This window comes from Podarcis erhardii, assembly GCF_964252035.2.
Source record: "Podarcis erhardii genome assembly, chromosome: 6".
Taxonomy (NCBI): domain Eukaryota; kingdom Metazoa; phylum Chordata; class Lepidosauria; order Squamata; family Lacertidae; genus Podarcis; species Podarcis erhardii.
Genome location: NC_138510.1, coordinates 21,100,327 through 21,119,139, shown reverse-complemented (window position 1 = coordinate 21,119,139; position 18,813 = coordinate 21,100,327). Strand labels below are relative to the sequence as shown.

The 18,813-nt window shown below is 42.7% G+C and overlaps 1 protein-coding gene across 1 annotated transcript in view; it reads right to left on the bottom strand.

The window, feature by feature from the left end:
- Nucleotides 1-18,813, bottom strand: part of PREX1 (phosphatidylinositol-3,4,5-trisphosphate dependent Rac exchange factor 1) — a 224,717-nt gene that overhangs the window by 88,604 nt on the left and 117,300 nt on the right. The window contains exon 6 of the mRNA XM_081867463.1: nucleotides 7,054-7,215. Coding sequence (XP_081723589.1) covers nucleotides 7,054-7,215 — 162 coding nt within the window. The remainder of the gene's footprint in view (nucleotides 1-7,053; nucleotides 7,216-18,813) is intronic.

The following is an 18,813-nucleotide window of genomic DNA, read 5'->3' as shown; positions in this document are numbered from 1 at the left end:
TATATGCTTATCACATCCATCTCTCGAGGGCTGCAAGGTGACATTACTGCAGTAAAACAGATGCTACATGTCCCCTTTTTATGTGGTTTCTCAGCGATCGTCAGAGCTAAGCATTCTCCCGTTTTTTAATAAGCCAGGTCAGGGTTGCCAACGCAACAGCGATGGGTGGCAGTGCACCCACCAATAAGAAGATTCTTGCGGGATCCGAACAGTGATCCATTCAGTTCAACATCCTGTTTCCACAGCACCCAGCCAGATGCCTATGGGAAACCCGCAGGTAGGACTTGCACACAATAGCATTTTCCCCCTCCTGCGATTTCCAGCAAGTGCTATTCAGAAGCATACTGCCCATTAGAATGAATGCAGAGCATGGCCATCTGGGTTTGTAGCCACTGATAGCTATTTTGGCACCCGTGCCAAGGTCTTCAAGAATTGCCCGATAAATGTGTCTCAGAAGTTGAATATACCTCCATTCCCTATTGAATTTTGACTGGACCCCAGACTCCCTTTACTTCCATTCTGGGCACAACAGTAAAGGAGATAAGAAGTGTCAGCACACTTTAGAAGCTGAGGGATGGTGCTGGCAAGCATAGGATCTGGGAATTCTGCAGTGAAGTCAATATATACCAATGAAAGCTTCAACCTGACGGCAGTTTTTAAAAAAAGATATCCTGCAAATTCAACAAGACCCAACTGCGTCCAACTTTGGGCATGACCCTATGGAAAAGCTGTGTGTGTGTGTGTTCTCTCTGTCCAAGCGAGAGAGTAACCTGTGAGGGTGGATTTGTTGTTGTTTAGTCATTTAGTCGTGTCCGACTCTTCATGACCCCATGGACCAGAGCACGCCAGGCACTTCTGCCTTCCACTACCTCCCGCAGTTTGGTCAGACTCATGTTTGTAGCTTCGAGAACACCGTCCAACCATCTCGTCCTCTGCCATCCCCTTCTCCTTGTGCCCTCCATCTTTCCCAACATCAGGGTCTTTTCTAGGGAGTCTTCTCTTCTCATGAGGTGGCCAAAGTACTGGAGCCTCAGCTTCACGATCTGTCCTTCCAGTGAGCACTCAGGGCTGATTTCCTTAAGAATGGAGAGGTTTGATCTTCTTGCAGTCCATGGGACTCTCAAGAGTCTCCTCCAGCACCATAATTCAAAAGCATCAATTCTTCGGCGATCAACCTTCTTTATGGTCCAGCTCTCACTTCCATACATCACTACTGGGAAAACCATGGCTTTAACTATACGGACCTTTGTTGGCAAGGTGATGTCTCTGCTTTTTAAGATACTGTCTAGGTTTGCCATCGCCTTTCTCCCAAGGAGCAGGCGTCTTTTAATTTCGTCACCATCTGCAGTGATCATGGAGCCCAGGAAAGTGAAATCTCTCACTACCTCCATTTCTTCCCCTTCTATTTGCCAGGAGGTGATGGGACCAGTGGCCATGATCTTCGTTTTTTTGATGTTGAGCTTCAGACCATATTTTGCGCTCTCCTCTTTCACCCTCATTAAAAGGTTCTTTAATTCCTCCTGACCTGCTATTTGCTGCACACCTCAATAGCCAGGTGTTGTACAGTATGTACACCATATAAATTCAGACACTGCAGTACAAGTGTAAACCATGCCATTTTGTATTTTGAGTTTTGTATCCTCCTTTTCCACTCAGAACACAGCATTCAAGGCGATTAGCCTAACATAAGAAAACAAATCATAGCAGTAAAATAATTATAAAGTTCCAACAAAAACAACAGAAGCAAAATTATACTGCTGCTGTTGCTCTTGCTTTAAACAACAAAAGACATTTTTTGAGGGAGCAAGGGGGGGAAATCACTGTCGTCAGGCCAAAGGTTTGCCGAAACAAAATCAAATATTTAAAAGGTAACAGAAAACCAACAAAAAAGGAGGCAAGTTAGACCTCCCAGGGCAGAGAGTTCCACAAATGTGAAGGTCCTGATTATTATCTTAATATTTGGATAAACTGTGGCTTTTGCAAACCATGGTTTGACACATTTAGATCCAGAAGCAAACTATGGTTTAACACTAACAAGGAAAGGAAAGGAAGCTTTGAATCTCCCTGCACGTGTGGGAGAAGAGGAGGCAGGAGCCCAGGAGCTTGAGGTTGCTCACGCATGCAACAGCAAACCATGGTTTGCTTTTTCATGCAAATGCAGTCAATAGGCATAAGTGAAAAACGGATGCAAAGTTTCCATGACTACTCCAAACTACTGGAATGAAAATTTTACCATATCCAATGAAACAGCTGGGGTTTTTTTGTACATTTGCTATGCTTTCCCAAGGGCAGAAACACACAGGTAATCCTCCAAGCTGCAGTGACTAACACCCAGCAAATCACCTGGCGAACACATTTCACAAGAGAGAAATGTGTTGTTTGTGTGCTTGTATGTATATTTCTTGCTTTGTGGTGTGATTGAGAAGGGAGGGAGATGCTAACAGTGACTTCCTTATCTGCTGTTCATACCAGACTAAGGAAGTGAATGAGATAATTTGACCTACTGATGTCTTTCTGGGAAGAATAAAAAAGAGAACCATTGGGGGATTGTGAAACACACATTGTCAGCAGAATAGCTTCCTTTCCATTTTCACTGCGCCCACATTTGAATCAGTTTCACACTTTCAGCAGCAGAATGGTAATGGGAGGACAAAGTATGTTGTTGTGTATACTGTGTATATACGGACAATGACAATAAATTTATCTAAAGTATAGACAATTCAACAAATCTAATAAGAGTAGTAATAATAACCATCATTTATATAGAACTTTAGAGTGCTGTGTGCTATATATACATCATCTCAAAAACCCTTAGCTAAGAAATAGTAGCTCGTCTAAAACTACTTCATAGCAGAAAGGAGATTTAAACTGGGAGCTTCCTAGTTCACAATTCAGCCTCAAAGCCACTGTGCCACAAATACCTCCCTCTAACTCTAAATGAGTGCTCTTGCTGATATATATATATATACTGCATTTATAGCCCATATTCTTTATATCCCATATTCTGCTCTAAGGAGCTCAAAGTGACATACATTATTATTATGCCCCCCACCCTTTTGATCCCCACGACAAACCTGTGAAGTAGGTTAGGCTGAGAGTCAGTGACTGGCTCAAGGTCACTCAGTGTTAGGCTTCAGGGAATCATCTCCCCCCCCCCCCTCTTTGGCAGTAGATAAGCAGAACAAAGGAAAAGGGGTCTTCTTACCAGTTAGAAACTTTAAGGATCACAGCAAGAGAACAAAGAATCCATTTCCTAGGAATGACAGTGCTCCCAATTAAGGGTTCCACCCACTTCCTCCCTGGTCACCCACGTCACTACCACATGTTGTAACCTGAGCTCGTAACCATGTGCTTTCTGTGCTGCCACCTTATCAGCTCTTTTTGACCTTGGGCTGAGCAGATGAATGCTTTCCAGAGACAGTGAATCTGTTAACTCTCTCTCTCTCTCCCAGTGCTTCTCCTCCTAGCTGTTCCCCATCCAGTATTTCCTAGTTTCCGCCTTCTGAACTATGTCCCTCTGCAAACCACTGCTCCAAATCTATACTGTCCTCCTGTTCCTGGGAAGATTCAGGATCCTGATCAAGGGGAGGGGGGAGACTCCCACCATTCCACCTCAGTGCGGTCCCTGACACCCAGTGAGCTTCAGAGCAGAGTGGGGATTTGAACCCTGATCTCCCAGGTCCTAGTCCGACACTCTAACCACTATACCACACTGGCTCCCAACATGTATGCTTGTAGCAAATTGCCTAACTATTTCTCATCCTTGTAGATAAGGCATAGGCAAACTCCGGCCCTCCAGATGTTTTGAGACTACAATTCCCATCATCCCTGACCACTGGTCCTGTTACCTAGGGATGATGGTAACTGTAGTTCCAAAACATCTGGAGGGCTGGAGTTTGCCTATGCCTGTTGTAGATCACCGTGTTAATATTAATGCTCAAGGGTTGTATCCAATGTTAGTTCTACTCAGAACGGACTCGTTTAAATTAATGGACACCACTAATTGGGCTACATTTATTTCAGTGGGCTTACTCTGAGGAGGATAAAAGCCTAAATATTAATGATTAAATGTTAATGTTAAAGAGGAGGGCTCTTTGGTAGTGGCAGCCTCCCAGAGAGGTTGGCTGCTGATATCTCTGTGGTCTTTTCCACACCAGTAAATAATTTTCTGTTTCTGTTTCTCCTACTGGGAATGACAAGAGCTGTAGTCCAAAACATCTGGAGGGCACCAGCTTGGGGAAGGCTGTGCTAGCACCTGATCATGTTCGAAGTTAGGCAAAAAGACGAGATTATTAGAGAGAAGGCAAAGGAGTAGGAACAATTTAATTACTATGATTAACTCCCAGGGCAACACACTTTTCTGCACATCTTTGCAACTTGTTTTGCAGACCTTTTAAAGTATTTTGAAAATCAATCAGACTATTATGCAAACACAACATTTGGAGGGCCTTTGCCTATATATTCCTAGGTCACCTGCAGGTTACAACAATTTCAAAACTACATCGACCCAAGATAAACTCCTAATAGAGGCAAACTTATATGTACATTTTTATGATTTTGTTTAATGGTGACAAATGCTGCTTTTACCTTTTGAACTCTTCAAGTAATAGAATGAATTAGGGTGGACAGCTCTTTTTTTTTTTTTTTGTAAAATAACACCAATAAACATATCAGAAACAGTTTTCGTTCCCAGAATGCTCACTGTGGGACATTTCAACCCTACAAAATCAAGCCTGATCATGGTTTTGTTTAATAAAACACCACCTCCCATGGATGTCCTGGCAAAATGGCAACTGAGGTTTCAGACTTCCAACCCAACTTATCACCCACCCCCCTCAAAAGCCCCAAGTCATATCAAGTCCAGAATGGTATTACAACTGAGCCTGGAGTCTCGCTGCACTAAACATGGCCTCAGAGCTTTGTTTGCCGAGCTGGCTATCCAAAAACACACACACAGCTGGATATCTTGGGCTGTTCAAGTGGCTCAAGTTGGATGCCAAGAACATCTTTGAAGGGAAAAATGAGCAGGCCTTAAAACAAAACAACAACGGCAATTGTGGAGTACGCCCAATAGTCTGAATATGAGGAAGTTTACATGACCTCTTGAAAGATGGCTTCAGCGGAGGATTCCTCAGCTGGCAACCATCAGGCTGGATAATTTAACTGTCAGGCCCACTGTTCTCCCGGCACCAATACATCCATGAAGTCATTTAGCAATCACAGCACCATATAGTAGAATAAAAGACATACTCTTCTCTCCCTAAATTCTCTACTTCCACTAACAGCCTCTGCTACAGATGTCCAACTTCCATATCCGCCAAGGGGTTGCAGAATCCCTTACTAGCTGGACTGATCAAAGAAATACTTTCTACTGATCAAATACGTTTTCATTAATCCTATTTTTAAATACATATGCATAAATTTGTATACGGTTAAGGCAATCACTTTCAGGGGGGGAATATTTGTTTTTAGATGTTACATGCATAGATTGTGGCAGGCTCTGTCTTAGAATGAGAGCAGGGAAGAAAAATCTGTGACCCTCGAGGTGTTGTTGGACTTCAACTCTCAACAGCCCCAGACAGTGTGATCAAGTAGTTAGGAATGATGGGGGTTGTTATCCAACAACATCTGGTAGTCCATCCTTGAACTAGAGAAATTTCCCCCTCGAAAGAACAAGAGAATGCCACTCCTAAATAGGCATTTACCAATGCTTCTAAAAGCCATGCAACACTTTTAAAAATCACGTCTGTTTTAATTAGGGATGCATTTTCGAGCTTATAAAGAAGGCTTTTAATTGAATTTCAATTAAAGGCTGCACCCCTGATTACTAGCTTCTATCACAAGAGGCATCTCTGCTAAATTTCCCTCTTTGTCAAGCTTATAAATAGCCAATCATTTGGTCTCCTGTGGTGAAGCATCTCTAGGCAATCAGGCAGGGAACATTCTTTTGCAAATTGGAAAGGTCTTTATTTTCCTTTATCATCCCATCAGTGCACTTACTTATACCAGCTTTCGCCATGTGCTAGCTGGGGCTGATGGGAGTTGTTGTCCAAAACACCTGGAAGGCACCAGGTTGGCAGAGGTTGCCTTATGCAAACAGAACCCCAGGCCAATAGAATGCACCCCAGTTTCATCCTTTTTCTGTACAAAGAATCATCTAAGTGCCTGTTCTTTATCTCTTTTACACGCTGAACCCTAGGTGATTCTGTTGACCACATAAAAGAGCTCCCCTGCATTTGAAAGTAGTTGATTTTAGCAAAGCACACACACACAACACATATATATATTCCAAAAATAAATGAATGTTTATGTAAAATAAAGATCATTTTAAGATTGTTAAATTTAACTTTAGAATTCATTTTAGAGATAGTGTATATAGTTTTCTACAGGGATTTGGTTTGTTTGCCCTGTTTGGTGTTTGATATAATGGTTCTGATATAATTGGTTATATCATTGATATAATAGTTATATCATTGTATTATATAATGGTTGATATAATGGTTTTACCTTTTTTTCTTTACCTAGAATGGTTCTGAAATACATACTCAGATAGAATTAATATTTTCCAATTGATGAATAATCTTCATTTTCTACTTTTATTAGTATCTTATGAATAGTACATTTTAATGAAATGGTAATTGTTGCCTGCCATAATTTGTATGGAATGCTGTACTTTTAGAAAAACATTATTTAAGAAAACAGCTCTCCTTAAAAACTTTCTAGTGTAATTTTTACAGCCACTTAATCTTACCATAAATCACTTAAGACCAATGAGGGGGAAATCCATACATGACATTTCAAAAAACAGAATGTACTATTTGCAAAAACCTGCCACCATATCAAGCAGCCCAAACTATGCATATGCACTTGGATGTAAGTCCCATAGTGTTCAAGCATGTAAAGCAATGATGGTCAAACTTGGCCCTCCAGCTGTTTTGGGACTACAATTCCCATCATCCCTGACCACTGGTCCTGTTAGGGATGATGGGAGTTGTAGTCCCACAACAGCTGGAGGGTGAGATTGCAGGCTCATTGTTCCTCCAGCCATCGTACCTCCCATCCTTCAATGTGAGACTGCAGCTGCTCAAGGGCTTCCAGCTTCTCCATCTGCCTCTTGGTCTCATTGATATTGGTGCAGACTGCTTTCATTGCCTGTAATGCGTTCTGCACTGCCTGATAATCTGCATGTTTACTGGGTGTCCTCTTGGCGAGCTCCTAGAAAGAAAGAAGAGGGGGAGAAAGAAATCAACTTCTGACAGCACAAGATAGCCTCGGGTGATGTTATGGAGATGGGAAATGCAACTGTGGTGTTGAAGCAACATCAAGGAATGTGCTGAAGCAAAGTTGTGTACACATTCAGGGATTGGAAATCTGTAGCCCTGCATTTGCTGTTGGACTCCATCTCCCATCAGCCCCAGACAGCCCGGTCCTTAGTCAGAGATGATGGGAGCTGCAATCCAGCAATTCCTAGAGGACCACAGATTCCCCACTCCTGATGCTTTCAAAGGAAGATATTAGAATTGTGGAATCATAGAACTGTAGAGTTGGAAGGGACTATGAGGGTCATCTAGTCCAACCCACTGCAATGCAAGAATCTTTTGCCCAAAGTAGGGCTTGAACCCACAAACCTTAGATTATGAGTCTCATGCTTTACCGAATATGCTATGAGGCTCAAGACTGTCAAATGATGTCAAAGCACTGCAAGATAAGACCCTCCAACTTGTAAATGTCTCTTCTTTGAGTGCTGAAATGCTTATAATCCTGGAAGTGATACCTTTAGGGCAGGGATGGGCAACCTGTGACCTCTCAGATTTTGGACTCTCCCTTCAACCCCAGGCAACATGACCACCAGCAATGTGGAGGTCCAGCACTGTGTCATGTCTTAGCCAGGGGAGTCCTCAACAGAGGAAGACCAGGAGGCCTTACATCAAGCCCTAGGTCAGGCTCCATCTGGGGGAAAGGAGCCAGGATCCTGTGACTAGGGTCCCAGAGTGAGCTCAGCCTCTGACATTAAGGCTGAATGGGTCCCAAGCCTGAGGGAAAGATGGCACCTTAAAATGCCAGATGGAAACCCAACCAATCGGGAGAAGTGTCCAACTATATGAAAGGTCTCCTTAGGAGTAAGACCTTCTTTTCAATGAGACCTCTGTAGAAAAGGGAGCTGATAGGAGTCTGCGAGGGTTTGGGGATGATTCCAGCAGCTCCAGACCAAATACCCCAGTGCTGGGCTGGAAGAGCTGTAGGAACAATGTCTATGTACCAGCTCTCTGCCCAGCTTGGGAATGGAAGTCGTGCCTGTGCCAAACCTGACCAAGGGTGACCATGGGCTGCTCCCATTGTGCCTCTTGCATGACACTTTGTTGTGACTCTGCTGCCCTTGGACCAGCCTTAGGTACTGCTTTTGTTGCTGTACTATTACAATACGATACGATAATCTTTATTGTCATTGTCCCATACAGAACAAAGAAATTGAAAAATCTTAATAATAATAATAATAATAAAATTATTTATACCCTGCCCTCCCCAGCCAAGACCAAGCTCAGGGTGGCTAACACCAGGTATAAAAACAATTGATTAAAATACAACTTAAAAACAAGATTAAGTACAACATTACAATAATAAGACATTCAAAAACTAACAAGCCAGCTATCCCAACCTGGTTAGTCCCCTAAAAACTCTGATACCCCATTTTTAAATACAATATACTCCCATGGAGACTTCCTTACTCTGCGTTTAAAACCAAAATCGAATTTGGATAGAAACTGTTTCTCAGGCGGCTAGAGTTGTTGCTGGCGCGTCCACTGTTTTCTCAGAAGCCCAGGGAGAACAGGACACTCTGCTTTAAGGCCTGCCAGTGAACACATCAGGTTCCTGCACCCTGGTCTTATTTCCCACCATTCATCCAAACTCACTCTCAAAAACAATAGTCTTACATCAGCTTGAAGACCAATACATTCATTATGTACTAGTTTTCATAAACTAGAGTTCAGTTTATCAGGTGTGTGAAGTGTTATCCTAAGCTGCAGGTATACATGGCTAGAGAGGTGATGTCAAACTATTGACATCAGTCATGTACTGGCTGGACCACAAGTCTGGCCCATGTGGCAGTGTTGGTGGCTAGTCCTGCATGTTCCCAATGGTTCCAAACCCCAGAATAGGACTACAATTTGTGTGGTTCAGACCAGAGCAGAGAAACTAGGTTAGGTTTGCTATGAAAAGCAACTCTGGAAAGACTCTGGAAACAGATGGTAATCAACAATGACCTGGATTTGGCAAGGAGCGTAGCCCATGTCTACTTAAAATTAATCATCTTTTTCAGACCAATAACATTTTACAGCCAACCCCATTTGGATAAAAGATCCTTTCAATAAAGCCTTACTAAACTTGTTCGTTTCCTCCTGGTACATAATAGGGTGTTTAAAATGTGACATTTTTAGCCTGTCTGGAATGTTTCACATTCTTCCAATACTCCTATTTGCTTCTTATATTTAGCTCTGATAGCTTTTAGCTCTGTGACCCAATGGCAAAACTGCCGCACAGCTGCCTTCTTCCACGTTTCCAGAGAGGCAGCTTAAATGGAGTGAGTTTCAGTGCAGCTGGAAATGCAGCACCAGATCTGTAACCAGGCTGGTGTATTTTCCGAGCATAAGTAAACAAAAGAAGGAGAGAGAAAAAAAGAATCTACATTCTTTCTGAGTCACGATTATCAACCCCTGTCCCAAAAACGGCTAATTCTGTCAACAAGAACGCATGGTGATGACTGCATGTACAGGTTTTGCTTGTTTCATTTTGCTACTCTGATTCTATAAGCTTCTATAACAGACCTTTGTCAAGCAGACCATTAGTGTTTCTCTTTTACTTATTGCTAGCAAAATGCATGTCTTTGTGATGGGCGTGAAGGTTTATTTCAGAGGTGGGGAACCTGTAGCCCTCCAGGTGTTGCTGGCCAACATTTGCCATAATCAGTGGCCACTAACGACATGCTGGCTGGGGCTGGCGGGAGTTAGAATCCAAAAATATCTGGAGAGCCACAGGCTCCCCAACCCTCATGTATTGTAGATACCTTTAGGGGTGTGGACTCTGTAGAAAAGATGAGGCATCTGATCAAGGCCTGTATTTTAAAATGAGCTTAAATATATATTTGCAAATGTTTGTATGTTTCATGCCAGGCAGAAACCAGCTGGCTAAGGACTTTGGCAATCGTTTATCTTCCTGCTCTCCTGAACAAGGGCCCCCCTGATTTATAGCAGTAGCAGGAGACAAGTTTCTCAAAGGTGTAAAAGGGAATTACAGGCTGGGAGCAAATGTTACACTGACCCTACATATTCACAATCGAGCTGCAAAAACACTAATTAAGAGTTGGTAAATAGTAAGATATATTGTTTAACAGAAAATAATACCATGTGCCTCCCATCAGACTCTAGCCATATTTTCCTAAGGTTTAAAGTATACTGAGAGAGTTAAAGTGCAATAAATTTTGGGAAGAGCTAATGGGAAAAGCAGCTGGCTGGGAAAGGGGGGGTGTAAACTGAAGAGGCTTCTTTTGAAGCTGTTTTTTACTGAGTTCCTTTTTACTTTGCAAAGGCCTTTTCTTCTAAAAAGCTATCTATGTTATGTATGAGATTTGTTGGCTTAATGTAATTAGGCAAAGGATTTAGAAAGTAAGAAATGTTAGATTCTTATTTCATTGATGGTGTGTGAGAATGTGAACCCAAGATCTCTGTTTAGATAGAATTTAATACCACGAGCCATTTGTTTTAGCCATTTGTTTTGGAATGCAGGGGCAACAGGGGCAAAAGGTGATTTGGTAATTAAGGTGCCTTGTCGAGGCAAATGTAAGATATATGGCTACTTGTCTGCCATTTATGGATAGAAGGAAATATAGCTCTTTGTCTCCCATAAAAGGTAATAGGAAATGAGTGTATCTTTTATGATCGGTTCTAGCAAACAGCCAATAGGAATTTCAACCAGGCTGATTGGACAGAGGCGGCCAAAGGAGGAGCAAGGGGGCTGGGCTGAGGAAATATAAGTGCTGGCCATCAGGGCTGGAAGGGGCAGAGCTTTGGTAACCATATACCACTGTGCCTATCATTTATTTGTCTGACAAATAAATTATTATTTTAATTTCTCTATTGCTGCGTTGAATATTTCATTCCAGCTAAGCGTTAACCACAAGCAGGGTGCTACAAAGACACATGCACACACAACTGTGGTATTTAAGTAAGTGGAGACTGGGCCAGCCAATGTTGGTGCTTAAGGCACTGAAGGTTTCAGTTGGCTCCCAGATACCATCAAAGCAAGTTGCTTACAATGAGCTCTCCTTGTCTGGATCAGGAGAAACTCTTCTTGAACATGTATCACATGATTATTCTTAAACCTTTGCAGGCTGCAAAACAACGACCTGGAATAAGCATGCGAAACTGCCTGAACCAATTTTTTAGGTTCTGGGAAAGAGCTGACAAAATCTGCCCGGAGTCAGATAAAGCTCCCCACCCCCCGCTTTTAAAATGCAGCTAAATTTTGCTAGCACTTTAAAACAGAAAATGAGCAACAGATTGTGAGGCCATGCAGGGTGAAGCCAAGCTAAGACTGCCAGGGCATGGAAAAGGTATCACAATCCATCAACAGTACAGATGTGTCACACTTGGCATGTGACTATCCTGCTGCCTTAACAGCATAGATGTCATGTTTTGTTTGGCCTGAGTCAATATGCATCCTGCACTGGGTCCTTCTACTTCACCTGAGAAACCCACTGTTCATGCCAGTAACCCAGAAGTGCTTACATAACCAGGCGAGCAAAGTGGTAAAAAACAACAACCCAACAAACACTGTCTAATGAGCCTCTAATTATATTCTTCCTCTTAATGCTTAAAACAGGAAAATTAAAAACCTAATGCCCTTCCCCCCCTCCTATAAGCACATTGTAGTTTTGATAATGGAAAGAAATCAACAACAACAACAACAAAATACAAACGAAGGACTGCATTAAAAAGGTAAAGGGTACTTTTGATTAGATGTTAGGAATGCTCTCTGCTTCTTCAGTGAAAACAAGAGCGCCCTCTTTTATCATGTCTGGTCAGAATCCACTGATTCTGCAGCGATGTAATTTTTACAAAGTGAAACCTGAAGGCTCCTGGAAGCTAGTTTCTATGATAACCATTTCAGGGGGAAATTTCACCCAGCAGCTAAAATCTTGCAAAGTTTGCCTTACTGCTCAATCACACATTTCAAGCAGTGGTTATCAAAAGGTGTGGCGCACCACACAAGTATGGTAAGTTAAAGGTAAAGGGACCCCTGACCAATAGGTCCAGTCGTGACTGACTCTGGGGTTGCGGCGCTCATCTCGCTTTATTGGCCGAGGGAGCCAGCGTACAGCTTCCAGGTCATGTGGCCAGCATGATTAAGCCGCTTCTGGCAAACCAGAGCAGCACACGGAAACGCCGTTTACCTTCCCGCCGGAGCGGTACCTATTTATCTACTTGCACTTTGACGTGCTTTCGAACTGCTAGGTTGGCAGGAGCAGGGACCGAGCAACGGGAGCTCACCCCGTCGCAGGGATTCCTACCACCGACCTTCTGATTGGCAAGTCCTAGGCTCTGTGGTTTAACCCATAGTGCCACCCATGTCCCACAAGTATGGTAGGAGAGGACAATGTAAACATTTTGGTGTAGTACAGTACAGTACAGTACAGTACAGTACAGTATAGTATAATCATTCATTCACTGCAGCATATGGCTAGATGTCTTTTCAAAATGAGAGCAAGACCATCAAGACAATCCTAGCTGTGATCCAGAATTGTCATTTAAAGCACAGAGGGACATTTCTTGCTGCCAGCATGAATGGTTCAGCAACTCTGATGTGCAGTTTGAGTCAGGGGGTGTAGTGGACTAGCCCAGAACTCAGTTCCAGGACAGGAACACAGAGCGACAGAATGACCGGGAGCTTTGCTCAATCTCTTTGGAGATGCACATTGAAGTTTTCTGTGCAGTCACGAAGATTGCTACAGAACTGAACCCTGAATCTGGAGGCCCTGGTCCACAACCTAAGAAAAGACCAAAAAGAAAAACACCCAAGTACATTACAAAGGCTTAATTTCTGGATCTGGTTCGAGATTAATATACTGGTTGCTGTATCACCGTTTTGGTTTTATTATTTGTTTTCTTTGCCTGCTAAGGATGATAAGACTAAGAAATGTTTATTGGTTTTCAATAATTATTTAGATAGTTTTTCTACACTAAATTAAATTGCTTTTAGTTACAGATAGGTAGCCGTGTTGGTCTGCCATGGTCAAAACAAAATAAAAAAATTCCTTCCAGTAGCACCTTAAAGACCAACTGAGTTAGTTCTAGGTATGAGCTTTCGTGTGCATGCACGAAATGTATCTGAAGAAGTGTGCATGCACACGAAAGCTCATACCTAGAACTAACTCAGTTGGTCTTTAAGGTGCTACTGGAAGGAATTTTTTTATTTTGTTTTAAATTGCTTTTGTTTTCTCTTTAGTGCTAAAGGCGAGACTGTTTTGCTAATTTTTTAGAGGTGCCCTGATAGCTTTCTGGAGGAGGATTAGGAATGTTTTAAGATTCACTGCAACACAAATGTTTCGGTTTTCTGAGGGTGAAGGTTGGAATGACTTTGGGTTGAGAATTTTAAAGTGTCTGTGAGCACCAGGAAAGAAGAAGCCTAAGGTATGCTACTGAACTCTAGTTTTGACTTCTTCGTAATTTAAACTTTGGAGGTTTGAACAGGGATAGAGATTTCTGTTGGGGCTGATAAACACAGTTGTGCTGTGAGTGTGTACTTTTAATCATGTGAGATTCAATCTTGCACAGTGGTACCTTGGTTCTGAAACACCTTGGTTCCCAAATGCCAAAAACCGGTAAGTAAGTGTTCCGGTTTTCGAACATTTTTCAGAAGCCGAACGTCTAATGCGACTGTCAGCTATTGTTTCCGGGTCACCTGCACCAATCAGAAGCTGCGCCTTGGTTTTCAAACATTTCAGAAGTCAGACGAACTTCCAGAATGGATTAAGTTTGGTGCTTTTGTTTTTGCTATTTATTTTGCATTTTTGTTTTTGAAGCTTTTTTGGTTAATTTGTTTTTCTGACTGTGTGGAACCCAGTTCAGCTACTGATTGATCGATTGTGTGACTGTAGAAATGGATAAAAGCCCCCCATCCAAACAATGACTATCATCAGTGCAGGTAAGAAAAAATTTTAATCCATTTTGCATTGCTTTCTGTGGGAAAGTGCACCTTGGTTTTGGAATGCTTTGGTTTTGGAACAGACTTCCGGAACAGATTGAGTTTGAGAACCAAGGTACCACTGTAAACTGTTCAACTGTGTCTTACAGGAGCTGTTTTTAAAAACAACAGCACTGGAAGGTGAACAGGATCTCTTTGGAAGGAGAACAGTGAGCTTGGGGTAGATTAAAGGGCTTTGATATCCTGTGATTTTATACCTGCATACTGGGTTGTGCCAATAAAAAGACTGCTTAAGAGTCCAAACCCTCTCATTGCTCCGAGACTAAGGGTGCTCATAACTACATACTTGAGAGAGGAGGTACTGCAAACAAGTATCTGCATCATTTGATGCAGACAACCTAAAAAATTATAGTATGCATGCATATTCAGATGGATTCTACCCAAATCAATTTCAGTCCTGCAAACGTCCAATTTTATAGTTAGGCCAAGGTCAGTATTATATGAAATGAGCAAGGAAAATGGTATGGAGATGATGGCCTAGCAAAACTGGTGTGTGGTTATGAGATAGGAGGAAAAGGCAAGATGTGAAAGCAGGCCAGTGGGCAGGAGTGGGTGTGTAAACATTAAGCCCATTAAGCCCAGAGTGACAAGCTGCTAGCCCGAGGGTTTAAGATGCAACTGAAGTATGCACACAAGCACATAGGCTGAAATGTACCGAGGTCCAAACCTGACCTGCACCATCCCAAGTACAAAGCAATGCTCAGGTGGAATTCCTGACAGGGCAGATTCGAAGTGCAAAGAGGCCTTTTCTTGGTCAGGCCAGGAGAACAGAAATGAGCACACAGCAGAATACAGAGGATGGAAAGAACAGAGCATCTTTACAAAACAACATCTTGAAACCAAACCCAGCTCTAGCGTTTCCTCGAAGAAAGGATGTTGTTGTACAGAAACTGGTCTTGTTTTCGTCTCACCGCCCTGCCACCGCCCACTTCATTATCCTCCAGACCAGATTAAACATCTTCGTTTGTATACTTAAAACAGGGAGCAAGGCACATACTTTTGCTGATGAAAATTACAACAATCCACATAAAAGTATTCCCTTGCTCCACCTCTTGAATTTTCGGAACACTCCCTTCGAGGAAAGCCTGTGAGATACTTTATACAACAGAATGTTAACTCTTGACTTTTTTACTCTGCATGATGAAACACGGTTTGTTCTTGCAGAACAGATTTATGGAAAACCTAGGACTAATAGCAGGCAAGAGATTGCACCAATCAATCCTGTTTCCTGTCGTCCTCATGAGTGCAGTGGGATTTTTTAACAGCGAATTTAATGAGTCCGGCAGCAGAATGCAGATTCTGGAAATAAATCCAAGCAGAGCATAGCCAAACAAATCCTAGATAAGAGCCTGTAATTCAGTGATAAAATACATGCTTTGCATACACAAAGTCTGAGGTTCACGCCATGGCCTCTGCAGTTAAAAGGATATCAGGTAGCACAGGTGAGAGATGCTATTAGAGAGCCCCTGTCAAGCTGGGCTAGATGAACAAATGGTCAAGACTCCAGATAAGGCAGCTTCAGATGTTAATAAACAGAGAGCAATGATAGCCAATGAATATGATTTGTGTTTCTTCCCATGCTTTGGATAACTTTTTTATATTTATCTTTTGCATTGCTTCATTACTATTTCAACAATACTGGTACATGGTGTTGTGAGCTCCTAATTGGTCATGTTTCCTTGTGATAAACCAGATGATGCCTTCGGCTGGAATCATGTGAAAACTATTTCTCCCCATTTTCAAGCTGAATCACCAAACCCTGCTTCATAGAGACTGCATAAATTAGCCACCCCTGCTCTAAAGATTCACTGTAGGAAGAGCTATCTCCCAGGGAGCTTTGCAAGTTGGGCAGACTCATCCAGCTTTTCCCTGCGTGGCCCCACGTCAAAAGCCAACTGGAAAATGGTGCTGCTGTTGACATTCCTAAACTGGCCCAAAACCAGTTCCTGCATCTAAAGCAGCCTAGAACATAGCTATCAACTTTCAGATTTGAAAATAAGGGATCAGCAGCCTCACCTGTCCCGGGGACAGTCTACGGGATATCTAACAATCTGGGATAGCAGCGGGAAGCAGCGGGAAACGGCACTGGAATAAGGGAATTTCCCACAAAAAAAGGGAAGGTTGACAGCTATGGCCTAGAATGCCAGCACGTCTCTAGCCTGAAGAGGTCACATTATGCTCCTCAGATGTGATGACACAGTAGAAGCCCTGCTTCTCCTGTACCACCGCAGTCCATGTCTCCTAAAATGGGAGGCAACAAGTTTCAAATTAGGGTCCCATAATTGCTTCAAAGTAAATGCAGCCAATTTAAACACACTTTAAAGGAAGGACAGACAATACAGTGGTACCTCGGGTTACATACGCTTCAGTTTACAGACTCCGCTAACACAGAAATAATACCTAGGGTTAAGAACTTTGCTTCAGGATGGGAACAGAAATTGCAGAGCAGCAGTGGGAGGCCCCATTAGCTAAAGTGGTGCTTCAGGTTAAGAACAGTTTCAGGTTAAGAACGGACCTCCGGAACGAATTAAGTACTTAACCCGAGGTACCACTGTATATTCCGTAGATTGGCCTGCAAGCAGAGGTCTTTCCCATCATCAGCTTTCATCCTTGAAGAAGGAAGGAATGAAACCTGTCAGCTTCTGCATACATAAAAATATTGCTCTCCCAGTTAAGCTATTTTCAGCAATAAGCCAGTATTATTTTAGGCTGAAAATTGATTTTTAAGAATGAAGAAGAGGCAGATTTTAATTTTCTTATAGGGCTGTGAGCTCACACACAGACTTCACCATAAATCTTGAATTGGGAAATATTTTAGCACCTTAACCTCTAGCTAATTAGCACTATCCTCTTTTAACAATCCCGAAGGGGGAATAAAGGGCACCTTGTCAGATTTCCATCACACTTCTTATAGGCACTGCTTTCCATTTCAAATTTCTGACACCTACCATCATTAAGGCTTGCAAAGCACCATGCTGTTTTGCATTACCTTTCAAGTGGATTTGGAGTCTGGCAGCTCAGCTCCTGCCTCCAGGTTATCCTTTCTCAGAAGCACAGGAATCTCCCAACCAAGGATGCAGCCTATAATTATCAAATGTGGCTTTCAAGTGGCTCACATTGCTGCAAGGCATGGAAACCAAAATAATGCCGGCTTGAACTGTAGCCAGATACCTGCAAAGTCCTGGGTGCAAGGGTCAAAAATTACAGCAAGCATCCATAATCCCCACACCACGATCATCAATCAGGTGACTCTGAGGGTGTGCTGCTGTGACCTACATATGCCGATAATGTTAGGGGGCAAGAGAACAGAGGTAAGTGCATTTAATTCCCACCCTAAGGATATGATTAACACATGATCACTGCACCACTACAACCACCAGCCACCTGAGCTCATGGAAGTTGCCCTTTCTAAAGGGAAACAGTTCATTTGGTGCTTGGGCTTCAGTTTCCACTATGCATTAGCACAGTGTAGAAGGGACCAGGGCTGGATTAACACTTAAGCCAGTAAACTGCTGAAATCTTGACTACATAGCAAGATGCCTTAAACAGTGGTACCTCTGGTTACGTACTTAATTAGTTCCGGAGGTCCGTTCTTAACCTGAAACTGTTCTTAACCTGAAGCACCACTTTAGCTAATGGGGCCTCCCGCTGCTGCCGCACCACCGCCACACAATTTCTGTTCTCATCCTGAAGCAAAGTTCTTAACCAGAGGTCATGTTTCTGGGTTAGCGGAGTCTGTAACCTGAAGCGTTTGTAACCCGAGGTACCACTGTACAAAGTTAGACTATTGCTCCATCTAACTTAATATCATCTACACTGACTGGAAAGGGATTTTCAGTGTTTGAGACAGAGGGCAGTCCCAGCCCTGCTTGGAGATCCCAGGGACTGGGAGTGGGATGCAGGCAATGTAGATGCTCTACCATTGAGCTAGGGCCCCTTCCCCACAGTTTGTGGTTTATCTGGAGCAAAGCAGCTGTGGCTTTCATTCTCTGATGCACTCTCATGCTAGTCCATATTTTGTCATGGTATGGCTTAGCACTGAATGCAAACCAGGCCTTAGCAAATTTAGGTCACCTGACCCTGAAACCCTTGAGAAAGCTGGATATGATAACTCAACAATAAGTAATGTCACTCTGCTTGTGCTCAGGAACACTCCTTTTTATTCTCAAACAAAAACCCTGAATCCTAAGTATGGAAAATAAGTTCTAAGGCTTTGCTCAGATTAAGTCCTGAAGGGCTTCTAGCCTAAAACTGAATCCAGGTTTGGAAAACTCTGGTTCTCTTGGAGGGAGGAGTTTACCTGTGACAGAACTGGTGGTTATGACCTTGGCTGAACAAATAAGGAAAATGTTGCCTGTGTATATAAGGCCCTGAAAATAATCTTCTTTACTGTATTTCCTTTGCAAGATGGAGGAATCGAATCCTTTGGGGTTTAATATCCCAACTCATAGCTCTGGCCTAGTCTACACTAGCGGTAGGAGAATAGATTACGGGAGATCACATCTTTTCAGTGCTTTCCTCCATGCCAAAGAATTCTCTGCAAATGGAAAAATA